Raw genomic sequence first — 17,014 nt, 5'->3', positions numbered from 1 at the left:
GCTGCTGTGATTTTTATTGAGATTAGTTCTAATCTATAGATCAATTCGGGAAGAATTGAAATCTTAATATTGAGTTTTCTGACCCATAAATAAGGTATATCGCTCTATCTTTTTAAGTATTTAATTTCTCTCAGCAATATTTTGTAGTTTTCAGTGTACAGGTCTTTCACATCTGACAAATTATTCCCTAAGCATTTCATATTTTTGATGGCATTTTACTTGGTGTTATTACTATAAGTTATATGACTTGGTGTCTTATTTCTACTTTATTGGGTGGTATTGGGTTTTAATTTCAATTTCTTATTGTTAGTTACTAGTATATAGAAAATCAATTGATGTTTGTATGTTAATCTTGTGCAGAAGTTAGAGGGGACAGTCCCCACCTAAGACTGCCCTCACTTCTGACACCAATTACAAGTTCAACGGTCTCCAAGACCATGCTCAGTTTTAATAATTCACTAGATGGACTCACTGAACCCACTGAAAGCTCTTATACTCACAGTTACATTTGATTACAGCAAAAGGATAGAGATTAAAATCAGCCAAGGGAAGAAGCACAGAGGGCAGAGTCCAGGAAAGTAACAAATGCAGAGCTTCCCGTTGTCCTCTCCCCGTGGAATCAAGACAGCGTTGCTCTTGTGGCATTGATGTGTGACAATAGCATGGAGTGCTGCCCACCAGGGAAACGCACCGGAGACTTGGTGTCCAGAACCTTCAGGGGGGCTCCACCATGTAGGCACAGGTGACTGCTCACATGGCTGATCTCAGTTTCCAATCCTCGGGAGGCCGAGCCTCATGACCCAAAGCCCCCACATTTCATCATGCTGTTGATGTGGCTCTGAGCCCCCACCCTAAATCACATAGTTACTATCTGAATGGCACAAGGCCCCCAGGTAAACAAAGACATTTCCATCAAGCATGACAGTCCAAAGGGCTCAGATTACCTCCAAGAAGCTGAAGGCAAAGGCCGGACTTCTCTCTGGGTAAGGTTAAAGTATTTACTACACAGGCCACCCTGGCCTTTGGGCGAAGGGTCTTTCACAGCAAAATGTATTTGTCTTGGCATCTACTCTTAGTACAGCATTTATATGACATACAGTAATAGTAAAAAACAAATCCACCCTATAAAGCCATTATACACTTTTCATATTTTGATACTAATTTGATTACTCTTCCCGTTTGAGCTACCTCTATTTATACCTTATGATAAACTTGTGCAGAACTATTTAGCATAGACATTAGCTGAAGCTTAGCTAAATCCACTTCTTCCTCAAGCCAGTAATTTTCCATCAGTGTTATGTCCTGAAGAGTCTTTAACTCAATTTCCTGATCTATCTGACCATCGATATAAATATAATCTTAGCAGCAATGCCAGTGTTACGCCATATCATAGTATGATAGTAATGTAACCCACATACAACACCATACCTATAGTCAGCAATAATGTACGGCACATTGAAAATTTTGTTAAGAGGATAGATCTCCTGTTGTGTTCTTTCCAAAATAAAACAAAATACTCAAAAGAAACTAGCACATTAGTAGAGTCCCACTCAGTCATCGACAATTGGTCCAGTTCATCTCCCAAAGCAATACAACTCAGGTTTGCAGGCTTCCGTTTGACCTTGTCAGGTTCCAAAAGTAGGAGTAGTCTTGGCAACATGTGGCTTCATTCTTTCAGGCATCTGGTATAACTGGGTTAGGAGACAATATCATCTCTTGCTCTGAGCTTCTCAGGGCACCGAGGTAACGGATTTCCCTTGTTGCGGAACCTGCTCATTCTTTTACTCTCAGTCACTATTCCTCCTCCTCTCCATTTATCAGTGAATTTGACCCAAACTTTTCCATCTTTGGAAGGGATAATAGGTTCTGCCACTGTGCTGGTCCAGATTGTCAGCAGCAATACTAGTCTAGCACATGCTTCCCCTTCAGTCCGCTCCCATTCATAGAGGGTATCATTACATAGGCATAGAACTAGTGGGCTAGGTCAGCTAGCAGGTAACACAGCTGCATTCACTGTCAACACCAATTTTTCCAGACGAGGTGAAGGCACAATCTATCGCGTTAGGTCCTTAGAAATTCTGACATAAATGTTTAAAATTACAGTTAAAGTTTCTTGCTTAGGGATCATCCCTGCTTCCAGCACTTGCAGTTGCAGCCCTGGTCCTGGGACCCCTGAATCAGGTAGGGAAAAAAAGAAAGTTGAGGTGATGTGGGGGGAAACCATGCAGTCATACCAGCATCCTCTCCCACTTCCTCTTTCCCGGATCCTTCTGAACTGTGAAGGAATCTATCTGTTAGAGACCCTTCCTTGGCTTCCCGCCGTGTTGAGTGTGAGCACACACTTATGAAGGTCTAAGTCAGCCCTTCATGCCTTTATCTCCTTGAGTTTCAGACAACAAATGTTTCGATTGCCTGTTCTAATTCTCTATCAAACCACTACTCGGAGGCTATCTCTTTGCCCATTGTTGGACATTATGGGTTGTGATGGACTGAATTGTGCCTCCCCAAAATTTATATGTTGAAGTCCTAACCCTCAATGTGATTGTATTTGGAGATAAGTCCTTTAAGGAGGTAATTGAAGTTAAATGAGGGGGCTGGCCCCGTGGCCGAGTGGTTAAGTTCACACACTCTGCTGCAGCGGCCCAGGGTTTCACCGGTTCAGATCCTGGGTGTGGACATGGCACCGCTCATCAAGCCATGCTGAGGCGGCATGCCACATGCCACAACTAGAAGGAGCCACAACTAAAAATACATAACTATGCACTGGGGGGCTTTGGGAGTAAAAGGAAAAATAAAATCTTAAAAAGAAAAAAAAGAACTTTACACCCAGCAAAACCATCTTTTAAAAATGAAGGAAGAGGGGCCAGCCTGGTGGCACAGTGGTTAAGTGCGCGTGTTCTGCTCCAGCGGCCCAGGGTTCGCCGGTTCAGATCCCGGGTGTGGGCACGGCACCGCTTGTCAAGCCATGCTGTGGTAGGCGTCCCACATAGAAAGTAGAGGAAGACGGGCATGGATGTTAGCTCAGGGCCAGTCTTCCTCAGCAAAAAGAGGAGGATTGGTGGCAGATGTTAGCTCAGGGCTAATCTGCCTCAAAAAAAAAAAAAAGAAGGAAGAATAAAAAACAATAAAATCTAAAAAATTGGGGCTGGCCCGTGGCCAAGTGGTTAAGTTCCCACACTCCACTTCGGTGGTCCAGGGTTTTGCCGGTTCAGATCCTGGGTGCAAACATGGCATCACTCATCAGGCCATGCTGAGGTGGTGTCCCACATGCCACAACTAGAAGGACCCATAACTAAAATATACAATTTTGTACTGGGGGGCTTTTGGGGATAAGGAAAAATAAAAAATAAAAAAAATAAAAATAAAATCTAAAAACGAAGGAAGAATAAACACATTCCCAGATAAACACTCAGCTTCTTGAATCTGTAGACCTCTCTTTTACCAAATTTAGGAAGTTTTCAGCAATTATTTCTTGGAGTAGTTCTTCAGTCATGCCTTATTTCTCCTCTCTTCCAGGACTCCGATGACATGAACATTAAATATTTCGTTATAGTCCCACAAACCTCTGAAGATCCATTCATTTTTTAAATTTGATTCTCTCTCTGCTGTTCAGACTGGGTAATTTCTCTCCTTCTGTCTTCCAACTCACTGATTCCTTCATCTGTTCCCCCAACGAGCTCATTTTTTGAGTTTTTTATTTTGGTTATCATATTTTTCAGTTCTAAATTTCCATTTGGTTTTTATTTATATCTTCTATATCCTTTCTATTTCCTTGCTGAGATTCTATTTTGTCATTTGTTTCAAATGTGTTCATAATTACTCATTGAAACTTTGTTTTGGCTGCTTTAAAATCTTTGTCAGATAATTCTAACATCTCAGTCATTTTAGTGTTCACACGTATTGATTGTCTTTTTTCATTCAGTATGATATCTTCCTGGTTCTTGGTATAAGTGATTTTCTTTCTTTTTTTTTTTTTGAGGAAGATTAGCCCTGAGCTAACTACTGCCAATCCTCCTCTTTGTGCTGAGGAAGACTGGCCCTGAGCTAACATCCATGCCCATCTTCCTCTACTTTTATACGTGGGACGCCTACTACAGCATGGCTTTTGCCAAGTGGTACCATGTCCGCACCCGGGATCCAAACCGGTGAACCCCGGGCCACTGAGAAGCAGAACATGCGCACTTAACTGCTGAGCCACCGGACCGCCCCAACAAGTGATTTTCAATTGAAAGCTGAACATTTTAGATATTATGTTATGAGACTCTGGGTCTTTTTTAAGCTGGCTTTTTCTGACACCTCTCCAGCAGGAAAAAGGAGTGGAGGGTGCCAGTTTGCTGATGCCGGGTATGGGGGAAACTCTAGTTAACTCTAGTTTCCCTGCTCAGCCTCTGTTGATAAAACAGGGGGGAAGCTCCTTGCTCCTGTTGGGCAGGCCTGAGAGGTCCACCCCCGAGTAGGGCTTCACTGTGATTTCCCTGGCCGGAAGGGGTGGCAGTGCGTCCTTACTGCTCTCTACATGGCCTCCAATGACGCCACACTGCAAGGAGAGGGAGGGGTACCTTGATACTGCCATGTGAGAGAGGAAGTCCAGGCTCCCTAGATGGTCTCCACTGACGCCACATAGGAGAGGGCTTATCACCACCCAGTGGGGACAAAAGTCCTGGTTCCATAATCATTTTTTTTTTTTTGCCAAGGTGGCAGAGGTTTGGCATGATTTTTTACAGCCTGTTGAGGGCGAAAATATAAACTCTTCACTTGGCATTTCTTGGTGTGGGTAGGAGTTGGGCCTTATTTTTTTCCACACTGTTTGGATGAAATAAAGCAACTATTTTCTTTTTTTTTTTTTTTTTTTTTGAGGAAGATTAGCCCTGAGCTAACTACTGCCAATCCTCCTCTTTTTGCTGAGGAAGACTGGCCCTGAGCTAACATCCGTGCCCATCTTCCTCTCCTTTATATGTGGGACGCATACCACAGCATGGCTTGTCAAGCAGTGCCATGTCCACACCCGGGATCCGAACTGGCGAAACCCTGGGCCGCCGAAGCAGAGTGCACTAACTTAACCACTCGGCCACGGGGCCGGCTCCATCAGAGCATCTTATGTTTGTTTTATAAATATCATTTCCAGGGGTTTTTGCTGTACTTAGTGGGAGGAATAGGGAAAAGTGCATCTACTCCATTGTCCCAGAAGTATAAGTCCTGTATTTGGGTCTTTTAAAATATTTTCCATGTTTCTACTAACATTCTGAGCATGTGGAATACATTTATAATAACTTTTAAAATATCCTTGTCTGCTAATTCTGTGTCAGTTCTGGGTGGGTTGATTGCTTGATTATTCCCATCATGTATCCTGCTTTCCTACCTCTTTGCACGCCCGGTAACATTTGATTGAATGCCAGGCACTGTAAATTTTACTTTGTTGGGTACTGTATATTTATGCATTTCTAGAAATCATCTTGAGTTTTGTTCTGGACACAGCTAAGTTACTTGGAAACAGTTTGATCCTTACAGGTCTTGCTTATATAATTTTTAGGTGTATCTGGAGTAGTACTTAGCCTAAGGCTAATTAGTCCCCACTACGGAGGCAATAGCTTCTTGAATTCTCTATCCAATGCCCTATTTTTCCAGTCTGCCTGGTGAGAACAGGCCCTATTCCCAGCCCTGCGTGAGCATCAGACATCATTTCTTCTTACCCTTTCAGATGGTTCTCTCCCTAGCGTCAGTTAGCTTCCTCACACGTGTGCTGATCGGTACTCTGTTGAATACTTGAGGATCCTAGGCAGATCACTTGATCTTCTTCTTCTCTCTGAGCAGTTTTCTCCACTCTGGTGGTGTGTCCCATGAATTCTAGCTGCCTTTTCTCCTCAGACTCTCAGTTCCATTTCACCTCAGGAACTCACCAGCCTCTCCCTCACTTCCCCCTCTCTGTGCAGTGCCCTTGAAATTCTCTCAAGGAAGGTTGCTGGACCAGCCATAGGGCTCACCTCATTTGTTTGACTTTTCTCAGGGTCACTGTTCTTCATTGCCTGATATCTAGTGTCCTGAATACCTTTTTTTTTCATGTATTTTGTCTGTTTCTTTTGTTTGTTGCAGGCATGAGGGTAATTCCAGTCCCTGTGACTCCATCTTGGCTGGAAGAAGTCATAGGCAGAAATTTATAAATACAGAGATTTGTCAGTGGAGGTCATCAATAAGAGATATATTCAAGTTGGTGAGATTTTATGAATGACAAGTATTGTAACCTAGGTTTGAGACAAGTATGCCAATAAACCTGTATCTATGAGTGGGAAACTTGCACTTATTAAGTGCTCATGAGTGTGGGATATATTGAGAAGTATCTAAGAAAGGGGAGATGTGTCAACGTAGGCTGTCAATGAGAGAGATTCTCCAGTAGGTGAAAATGTATGAGAAGGTTTAACTGGCATTTTCAATCATGAAATTTGCAAATTGGGTTGTCAATGCCCTTGGTGAGTATTTAAGAATAAAGAGATTTGTCACCACTGATCATCAATGGAGTTATACCCGAGGAATGGGGAGGTATTTATGAATATAGATCCTGGTAAATGTAGAGCCACCAATCAGGGATACAGTGATAGGTGTATATGAATGGGGAGATATACAAGATGTATTGCCAATGGGGTATATGTCAACAAGGATATTTATGATGGGTATATTTGTAAAATGAGCTGGGCAGTAGGACATATGCCAATAGACAGGTGTTTAAAAAATAAGGCAATTTGTCATCAAAGGTCATAAATGGGTTATACCATCAGGTGGCGATTTAAGACTACAGAGATTTTTTCAATGGGCAAGCAACAATGAAGTATGTATTGTGGAGGTTATTTATAAAATGAGCAATTTTTCAACAGGGGTTATAAACAAGAGATATGCCAAGGGATGTTTATGAATAAGATTTTTCAATGGCAAACATCTATGGGAGATAAACCAATAGTTTTTATTTCTCAGTGGGGAGATTTGTCAAAAGGGGTCATGAATGGAAATATTTTAATGGATATTTTTGAATGGGGTGATTTTTTTCCCCCAACACCTTAAGGAATGAAAGATTTGCCAATGGGTAGGCATTTATGAAAGGGGAAATTTGCCAATGGAGATCATCAAGGGAGATATGCCAGTGGGATATTTATGAATAAGGAGAAAAAAAGTGCAAAAGTGTTTGCAGTAAGCAGAATCCTAAGAGAGACCCCCAATCTCCCTCTCGCCCTCATATAAACTCCTCCCCTTGAATGTGGGTGGAACCTATGAACATGATGAGATATAACTCCGTGATTATATTACATTATATAGCAAAAGGGATCTTTTAATGCAAATGAAATTAACTTTACTAATCAGTTGACTTTAAAATAGGGAGAATTATCCAGGTGAGCCTAATCTCATTAAGCACATGAGCCCTTCAAAAATGCAGTTTTCGCCTGCTGGTGGCAGAAGAGGATGTCGGAGAAACTGGAAGCATGAGAAGCACTTGATTTTGCAGATGAAGAGGCTCTCATGGTGAGGCATGCAATTGGCCTCTAGGACAGAGAGCAACCAGTGGCTGACCACCAGCCAAGACAATGGAACCTCAGTAGTAGAACTGCAAGGCATTAACTTCTGCCAGTAACCTGATTTCCAGTAACTGGAAAGGAGTCTTCCTGAGTCTCCAGGTAAGAGCCCAGGGCAGCCCACGCTTCGCCTTTGGCCTTGTGAGACCATCAAGCAGAGCACCCAGACAAGCTCGCTCGGACTCCGACCCACAGAACTGTGAGGTGCTGAGTGCAGGTTGTGTCAGGCTGCCAAGTTTGTTACACAGCAGTAGAAAATTAGTACAATATTTGCCATTTGGGTATTTGTGAAAGAGGGGATCTGCCACACCGAGAGGGAACTTCTCAAGGGAATTATTATACCGAGGGCTTGGGGATTTGTCATCTGTAGTCTTGGCAACAGTAGAGATTTATAAATGTGGGTGTTCGTCCACAGTGAGGACTGAATCATGGAGAACTGGGATGGGTTGACCAGTGTCCTCCAAAAGGAAACACTGAAGTCCTAAGCCCCAGAACCTCAGAATATGGCCTCACTTGGAGACAGGAACAGGAGCATGACCACCTAGGGGCATGGCTGTCCTCAGAAGTCTTTGAAGAGTTGGCATTTGTCGGTGGGGGAATCTGCACATTAGAAATGAGTGTATGAGCATCATCAGAAGAAGAAAAACATTATAAGTGAGCAGGTTAAATATTGGTAATGTCTTTGGGAGAGACTGCCAAAATCAGGAGTTAAACTAAAGGTGCCAGGGTGCTTAAAATTATTACTACTAATATTATACATTTTTCCAATATTGTAATTTATCATTCATAATGAAACATTATTTGCAATATTGTAAACAATCATCACTAAGATTTATCACTAAGTGATAAATTAAATCATATTTACCATTACTACAAAAAACAGTAACACACTTACAGAGAGCTATGTGCCTAGCACTGTTTTAAGCACTTTACACATATGACTTCATTTAATATTCACACTGTCCCTATGAGTTAGGCATTATTTTCATCCCCATTTCACAGATGTAGAAATTGAGGCATAAAGAGGTAACATGATTTCCCCAAGGACACACAGCTAGGACGAGGAAAAGGCAGGAATTTTTTTTCTCAAAATTGTAAGCATGCACTAATTAAATTATTTTTCTTTAAAAAATATCACGAGGACTCAAATTTAAAAATACTGACCTAGTTAAAATCTTTTTTATTTTTAATACATTTTTAAAACTTTATTGAGATGTAATTCACATACAATAAAATTTACCCATTTAACATGACAATTAATTTTAGTATATTCACAGAGTTGTGCAACCATCACAATAGAATTTTAGAATATTTTCATCACTTTGAAAGAAACTCTGTACCCATTAGCAGTCACTCTCCATTTCTCCCACCTCCCTCCCCCCTAGCCCTAGACAAACACTAATCTACTTTCAGTATCCATAGTTTTGCCTATGGTGGACAATTCATATAAATGGAATCATACAATACATGGTCTTTTGTGACTGGCTTTTCTCAAGTAACACGTTTTCAAAGTTCACCCATGTCGTAAGATGCATCAGTACATTCTTCCTTTTTCTTACTGAATATTATTCCCTTGTATAGATACGCCACATTTTGATTATCCATTCATCAGTTGATGGGCATTTTGGGTTGTTTCCACTTTTTGGCTACTATGAATCATGTTGCTGTGAATATCTGTGTATATGCTTTTGTATGGACATAGGTTTTCATTTCTCTTGAGCAGACACCCAAGAGTGAAATTCCTGGATCTTATGGTAACTCTATGTTTAATATTTTGAGAAACTTCCAAGCTGTTTTCTAAAACAGCTACACCATTTTACATCCCACCACTAATAGGAGACAGGTCCAATTTTTCCACATCCTGGCCAACACTTGCTATTGTTATCTTTTATATTCTAGCCAGACTAGTGGATGTGAAGTGGTATCTCATTATGGTTTTTTTTTAAAGATTTTATTTTTTTCCTTTTTCTCCCCAAAGCCCCCCGGGACACAGTTGTATATTCTTCGTTGTGGGTCCTTCTAGTTGTGGCATGTGGGACGCTGCCTCAGCGTGGTTTGATGAGCAGTGCCATGTCCGCGCCCAGGATTCGAACCAACAAAACACTGGGCCGCCTGCGGCAGAGCACGTGAACTTAACCGCTCAGCCACGGGGCCAGCCCCATCATTATGGTTTTAATTTCCCTTTGTCTGATGTCTCATGATGTTGAGCAGCTTTTCATGTGCTTAGGCCATTTGTATATCTCATTTGGAGAAATGTCTATCAGATCCTTTGCCCATTTTTAAGTTGGGTTATTTATTTATGCTTTTTTATTAAGTTGTAAGAGTTTTTTATATTTTGTGGACACAAATCCCTTATCAGATATATGATTTGCAAATATTTTCTCCCATTCTGTGGGTTGACTTTTTACTTTTTTTTTTTTTTTTTTGGAAGATCAGCCCTGAGCTAACATCTGCTGCCAATCCTCCTCTTTTTGCTGAGGAAGACTGGCCCTGAGCTAACATCCCTGCCCATCTTCCTCTACTTTATATGTGGGACGCCTGCCACAGCATGGCTTGACAAGCGGTGCCATGTCCGCACCCGGGTTCCGAACCGGCGAACCCCGGCCGCCCAAGCGGAATGTACTCACTTAACCACTGTGCCACCGGGCCGGCCCCAACTTTTTACTTTCTCGATGGTATCCTTTGCGGCACAAAAGTTTTTAATTTTGATGAAGTCCAATTTATCTCCTTTTTGTTTTATAGTGTGTGTTTTTGGTGTTGTATCTAAGAAACCATTAAGGGGCAGGATTTGAAAACAGATTTGGCTCTAGCATTCACGCTCTTAACCACTACACTATACTGCCTGTCTAGAAATCAGATCACTGTTAGTAATATTATACATAAAGTTACTGTTAGGAGAGATTCATGTGTTTTGACCTGAAAAAATACCCAAGGAGCAAATACCCCCGTTAATCATCCTCCAACCCTAGCACAGACCTCGGAAGGATTCTGGGTAGGGACTGCGAGGCCCGTTTTTAGGGAGAAGTACTGAGGCTCCGTGACGGAAGGGCCGGCCCCCAGGCTCCCCAGTGAGCTGGACCCCATGCTGCACGCCTCACAGGGCTGGCACCCCCGTGTGCTCCCTCTCAGCCATCAAGTCTCTCCCAAGCAGAGATTCACACACAGACACATGGAATGCTGGGGCAGTGGGCAAGGGGTAACTCACTTTACTCACTTTACTCACTTGAATGGGAGGAAATGTAGTGACTCCAGGACTACAGATATCCTGCCAGGAGCCACACCAGGGCTCTGAAGTAGGCAGCTTCTCTGTAGGGTCTCCTTCCCCATGGCAGCCACAACTAAAGTGATCTGCCCGGAAGGTGCTCCGTCTGCAGCCTGTGACTCCTGCTTGCTCTTTAATGCCCCAGCCACAGCCAGTGTATATGACAGTCGTTGGTGTTGAGAAACAGTTGGAGAAACAAGAAAACAGACAATAGGAAGTGTGGACGTACTCAGGATTGAGGTAACAACTGAGAGGGTAAGGCAACCTGTTCCAGGTATTGGGGAACAGCTAGAAGCAGCAGGAAAAGCCTGTGGTGCCAGAAAATAGGCCCGGGCTGAGAAAACACCCCAGGACCCTATCCTCTAATGAGGCCCAGGCATTATGCTGAGGCTCACAAAGTCAGCACACTGTGCGGAGGTCCACCAGCGGGGACAGCGGCCACAGGCATGCAGGTAGTGAATGGCCTGATGCTGCGGTGGAGACGGAACCACTTCAGCAGGGCTAATGGCTAATCAGCAGTGATAAAAGGTTACTGTGGGGTCAGCAGACATTGGGCTGACTTTTTATGAAGACCAAGATACTGTACTCGTGACTGAGATTAGCAGACACAGCGATGACACTTAACAGAATCAGCAGTAGATATTGTGACTGAGAAACGTGAGGCCAGGACTCTAAACCAGTGGCAGGTAGTCAGCAGTCACAGTGTTGAGGCTAACCTAGTTAGCAGACACAGTGATGGGCTCTAACGCAGGGTCCATGGGCACTGTCCTGGGGTGTCACCGCATTCACTCTATTAGTAGCTAATGGGGGGGTAAACAGGCACAGTGATGAGGGTTAATGCAGGGTCAGCAACACTGTGATTGGGACTTATGAGGATCAAAGACACTGTGCTCATGGCTAATGGGTGGTCAGCAAGGTGAGGCTAGTGTGGAATCAGCAGATACTGTGCGAGAAGCTCACAGAGGTTAATCTCTGCTCTTGTGGCTGGAGGATCAAGATGGTAGCTACAGTAGGGTCAGCAAATACATTGATGGGGCCTCATGGGTGTGGAAGAAACTGTACTGCTGGCTAACGGAGGATCAACAGACACCGTGATGGGGGCTAACGTGGGGTCAGCAGACTACTTAGGCCTCAAGCAGTCAAAGACACAATGCTAGTGGTTAAAGATGGGGGCGGGGTGTGGGGGACTCACTATGCTGAGTCTAAAGGAGGGCAAAAAGACGTGACACTGAGTTATTGGAGGATCATCAGTCACTAAGCCAGCTAAAGGGGTGAAAAGGCACCATGCAGTGAGCAAATGGGGGCCAGCAAAAATTGCAATGGCTGCTGAAAGGGGTGGTGAGACGTGATGCTATGAGCAAATGGGAGCGAGGGTTGGCAGACTCTGCTGGAGCAAAAAGTTGGGATAAAACAAGATGTTGTAAGCTAATGGTAGGTCAGCAGACATTGTGCTCTGGGCTAAAGGGGGTGACAAGAACCGCTGTAAGCTAATGGGGTATTAGTAGACGCTGTGCTGACACGTCAGGGGGTAAAAGCTACTGTCGTGGTGGCTAATGGAGAATCAGGAGGGATGTGCTTAGGCTGTGGGGAGTCAAATACACACAGCAGTGTTGGCCAGTGGGGGATACCACATAAGTGATGGTAGCTAAGGGAGGGCCAGCACAACCCACCACGGGGCCTCAGCCAAAGTTATTTTCATGGAGCAAGATCATTTCCAAAGCCTTGGGAGGACAAAGTCTCCCCCTGCCAGTGTCTTTCATCTGATCTAGTGGTCAGGATTCCTGGTTTTCTCCCAGGCAGCCCACACCACTCCCGGTGTGACAACAGGGAACTTTTTATCGCTGCTTTTAAATTTTAATTAGATATAATTTACATACAATAAAATGCACAAATCTTAAGCTTACTCATTTGATGACGATTGTATAGACCCATTAACACACACTCCAATCAAGATACAGAAGAGCTCCATCACCCCAGGAAGTTCCGCCCACCCCTCGGGAGTTAATTCCCACCCTAGAGGCAACCAAGGATCTGCTTTCTGTCGCTATAGATTACTTTTATTCCTCTTTGACACTTTCCATAATAATAATAATCTTAAAACATCAAATTTAATGTTTTAAACAGATGAGCTGAAGATTGGAAGAGCTGAGAAGATGGCATCTTGATAAATTTAATACTTAGTAAATGAGAGTGAGGGCATGCTGTATACAAAATGCAGACAGTGTAATATGTATATCAAGTGTATGCTGCATCTGGGGGCATCTGATGATTAATTCAAATATCCTGGGTCATCACAATCATAATGGAACACTCAGGAAAAAAAATTAAAAAAGGTATTTAATTTAACATCAATTTACCTATGGCATAGTGCTACCAAATACTAAAGGTAAAGGATTCGCTTTTGCTTATCAAAAAAGGTGCAATAGAAAACATTCTCAGACACAGTTGAGAGCTTTGCCACTAACAGACCTCCACTAAAGGGGATTTTTCAGGCAAAGAAGAACATAGTCCCAGAGGGGAGGCAGAAAGGAATGAAGAGCAACCAAGGTGGTGAATATGTGGATAAAACGAAATGAATATATAAAACAAAAATGTTTTCAGGGGAGATACTTGTGTGTGTGTATACACACATACATATATTACATATAAATATATATATAAACCCCCATAATGCATCATTATATTTTGAAATATATATGTATATACATGTATATGAGCAAAGTTTCTATTAAAAGATTAACTTTCAAAGACAATTTCTTGGCAAAAACCATAAAATACTATTGAAGGCCAAAAAAGATGAGTTAAAAAATAAAAAGGCAAACCACATTCATGGATGGAAAGGCTCAAGGCCATTTTATGCCTTTCAGATTGGTAACAATTTAAAAGACTGATAAGAAGTCCTGGTGAATATGGGAAAATGTAAACTTTGTCTCAAACTGCTCATGAGAGTATAAATTAGCACAATTTTAAAAGGAAAAAAAACTCAATATTTAGTCAAGTTCAAAAACTTCTGTATCAATCAGAACCCAGCTAGGAGAAAGGAACCATACCAGTTATTTCAACAGAGAACTTATTATAAAGAATTTTTAACTAGTTATGAAGTTACTAACCACGTAACTGAAAAGACAGAGAAGATTAAAATTATCACGGAGGTAGCAACTGCAGAAGGGTAACAGGGGAAGAAACTGGAATTACTAAAAATTAGAAGGCTGGAGGAGGGGTCGCCTGCGGCTGGGACTCACGCCTCTAAGGAAGCGGCCCAGTCGGCTGCTGCTAGCGTCTCTGAGAGGGCGGGGCACCATCAGGCTGTGAGTGCTGGAAAACTGCACACCGGACTAAGCTGCTGCTCCAGGAGGAGCTGCGGCTGCCCGAGCGAGGAAGCGATGCTGGCCTGACACTCGGATAAAGAGGGAGCTCACAGGAAGGAAAAAAGGAGCAAGCGCCTTCTTCCTTCCAGGCTCACAGGTGATATTTAGTACCTCTTATTGGCGAGGCCCAACACGGAGCTGCTGGCAAGACGGACACACGTTTCGTAGAGTCACAGCCCCAGCATGACCAAGCACAGTAAAGAAGGGTGGTTTGGGAGCTTGGGCACAACAGCGTAATAACTGGCACACTGCCTACACCCTGTGGCCCGTCAGTTCCACTTCTAGATTTAGACACTGAACACAGAAACAGTACAAAGGTCTCTCGCTAAGGGAATGGAGAGAGAAATGAATAAACCAGACATATCTAGCCACATGGATAGATCTTAGAACAGTCATATTTCATGAAGAAAGCAAGCTGAGGAAGTTTAAACATAGTATGATACCATACATGTAAACTTTTTAAAAGCAATATAGTATTATATATTGTGGAATTCACACCATTCAAAACCAAACTCAGGGTACATTAAAATTCTAAATGTTGAAAGGAAAACCTTAACTTTAGGAGAAAGTACAGGAGAATATCATCACTTTGAAATTGATAATATTAAAACATAAAACCTCAGCAGATTAATTGTTAATTTAATTAACAAAATTAAAGAACCAGCCACAGTCTGAAAGAAGATATTTGGAACACACACGACTAGAAAAGGATTTTTATATTTTCATATGTTAAAAAAAACAACAAAAACACAACATTTAAACCAAGAAGTAAAAAATAAACAGCCTATTAGAAAACAACGAGCAAAGGATATGAACAGTCAATGCGCAGAAGAAAAACCCAAAGGGCCAATCAACAGGTAAGATGTTCAACCTCACCACTAATTAGAGAGTCCCAAATGAAATGAAAGCAACAATGAGCTATCCCCCAAAGGAGCAGGACATATTTCCATATCAATGTAGGAGCCAGATTGTTACAGGTGCACTCTGTGCCCTGGTGATCAGATGGCCCAAAGGGCTTGACCCAATGGTGAGAGGAGTCTTCACGGGGAAGCTTTCTCCAGAGTACAAGGCAACGGCCGGCCTGTGTGAGTTCTCTGGTGTTCTGTGAGGTGTGCTTTCCGGCAAAAGGCTTTCCCACATTCTTGACATTCAAAGGGTCTCTCTCCTGTGTGAATTCGCTGATGTTCAATGAGGCGTACTTTCACATAGAAGGCATTTCCACATTCACTACATTCATAAGGTTTCTCTCCCGTGTGAGTCTTCTGGTGTTGACAAAGGGATTTCTTCATACTGAAGATTTTTCCACATTCACTACATTCATAGGGCTTCTCTCCTGAATGCATTCTCTGATGTTCAATGAGGCGTGCTTTGACATAAAAGGCATTACCACATTTATTACACTCATAAGGTTTCTCTCCTGTGTGAATTCGCTGGTGTATCCCAAGAGATGAGTGCACCCGGAACGATTTCCCACATTCATTACACCGATAGGGTTTTTCACCTGTGTGAGTTCTCTGATGATTATTGAGAGTCATCTTCATTCTGAAGAATTTCCCACATTCGTCACATTTATAGGGTTTCTCGCCTGTGTGAATTCTTTGATGTTGATTTAGGGATTTCTTCGCACGGAAGTTTTTCCCACAGTCACCACATTCATAGGGCTTCTCCCCTGTGTGAGTTCTCTGGTGTTGGGTAAGGGATGTCTTAACGCGAAATGTTTTCCTACATTCACTGCATTCATAGGGTTTCTCCCCTGTGTGAGTTCTCTGATGAATCGTGAGGGTTGCCTTCTCAGAAAAGGTTTTCCCACATTCAGTACATTCATAGGGTCTCTCCCCTGTGTGTGTTCTCCAATGCAGAATGAGTTGTGACTTCCTGCCAAAAGATTTCCCACACTCATTACATTCAAAGGGCTTCTCCCCCGTGTGAGTTTTCTGATGAGCAATGAGGTATGATCTTGCACTAAAGGTTTTCACACATTCACCACATTTGTAGGGTCTCTCCCCCGTGTGTATTCTCAGATGTTCGATAAGGTTTGATTTCCTGCAGTACGTTTTCCCACATTCATGACATTCAAAGTTTTTATTTCCTGTGTGTGTTCTTTTATGTCCAACAAAGCCAATCTTCTTGTAGAAGACTTTCCCATATCCATCATAGTCAATAGTTTGATCCAAAGTTGGAATCTTCTGATGTCGAAGGTCATTATCATGCCTGAGGGCATTATCCCCAACAGAACTGTTGCCACATAGCAGCGAGAGAGATCCTTTCAAAACAAATCAGACCATATCGCTCATTCACTCAAAACCCAACAATGGCTTCCTTTGTCACAGTATAAAATTAAAGTGCTTCACATAACCTCTAAAACTCTACATAATTTGGCCCTTAGCTCACTCTCTGATATCACCTGTGAACACTCTCATCACCCACCCTTAGGCCACATCGGCCTCTTTGCTATTCCTAGGATATATCATTCAGACTAGGCTTGGCACATATTGTTCTCTCCGCCCAGAATACTCAGAATCTACATGGCTCCATCCCTCTCGCTTCACTGATGCTGGTGCACTAATGTTAACCTCACAATCCTCCCTGACCACATTCCATAACAGCACACGCCCCATCATTGTCTATCCTTCTTATCTTATACTGATTTTCTTTTCACCACCAAACATTATGTATTTGTTTGTTTGTAGTCATTTTCCTCCATTAGACTGCAAGCTCCAGGAGAACAGAGATATTAGTTTATTCACTGCTGGATCCCCACACCTAGAACGTGACCAGCATACAGTCGACACTCATTTTAGATTTGGCAGATCACTAAATGAATGCAT

At 42.6% G+C, this 17,014-nt stretch overlaps 1 protein-coding gene across 4 annotated transcripts in view; it reads right to left on the bottom strand.

Annotated features, from left to right (window-relative positions):
* Positions 1–9,957: 9,957 nt before the first annotated feature.
* The window catches only part of ZNF157 (zinc finger protein 157), a 54,232-nt gene continuing 47,175 nt past the window's right edge, over positions 9,958–17,014 (bottom strand). For all 4 annotated transcript variants that reach the window (XM_070606509.1, XM_070606507.1, XM_070606506.1 and 1 more), the window contains exon 5: positions 9,958–16,449. In XM_070606509.1, the coding sequence (XP_070462610.1) occupies positions 15,227–16,449 (1,223 nt within the window). In that variant the 3' untranslated portion in view covers positions 9,958–15,226. The remainder of the gene's footprint in view (positions 16,450–17,014) is intronic.

The sequence above is a fragment of the Equus przewalskii genome, chromosome X (genome assembly GCF_037783145.1).
Source record: "Equus przewalskii isolate Varuska chromosome X, EquPr2, whole genome shotgun sequence".
Classification (NCBI taxonomy): Eukaryota; Metazoa; Chordata; class Mammalia; order Perissodactyla; family Equidae; genus Equus; species Equus przewalskii.
The sequence above is the reverse complement of the archived record's forward strand: the minus strand, read 5'-3'. Positions and strand labels throughout refer to the sequence as shown.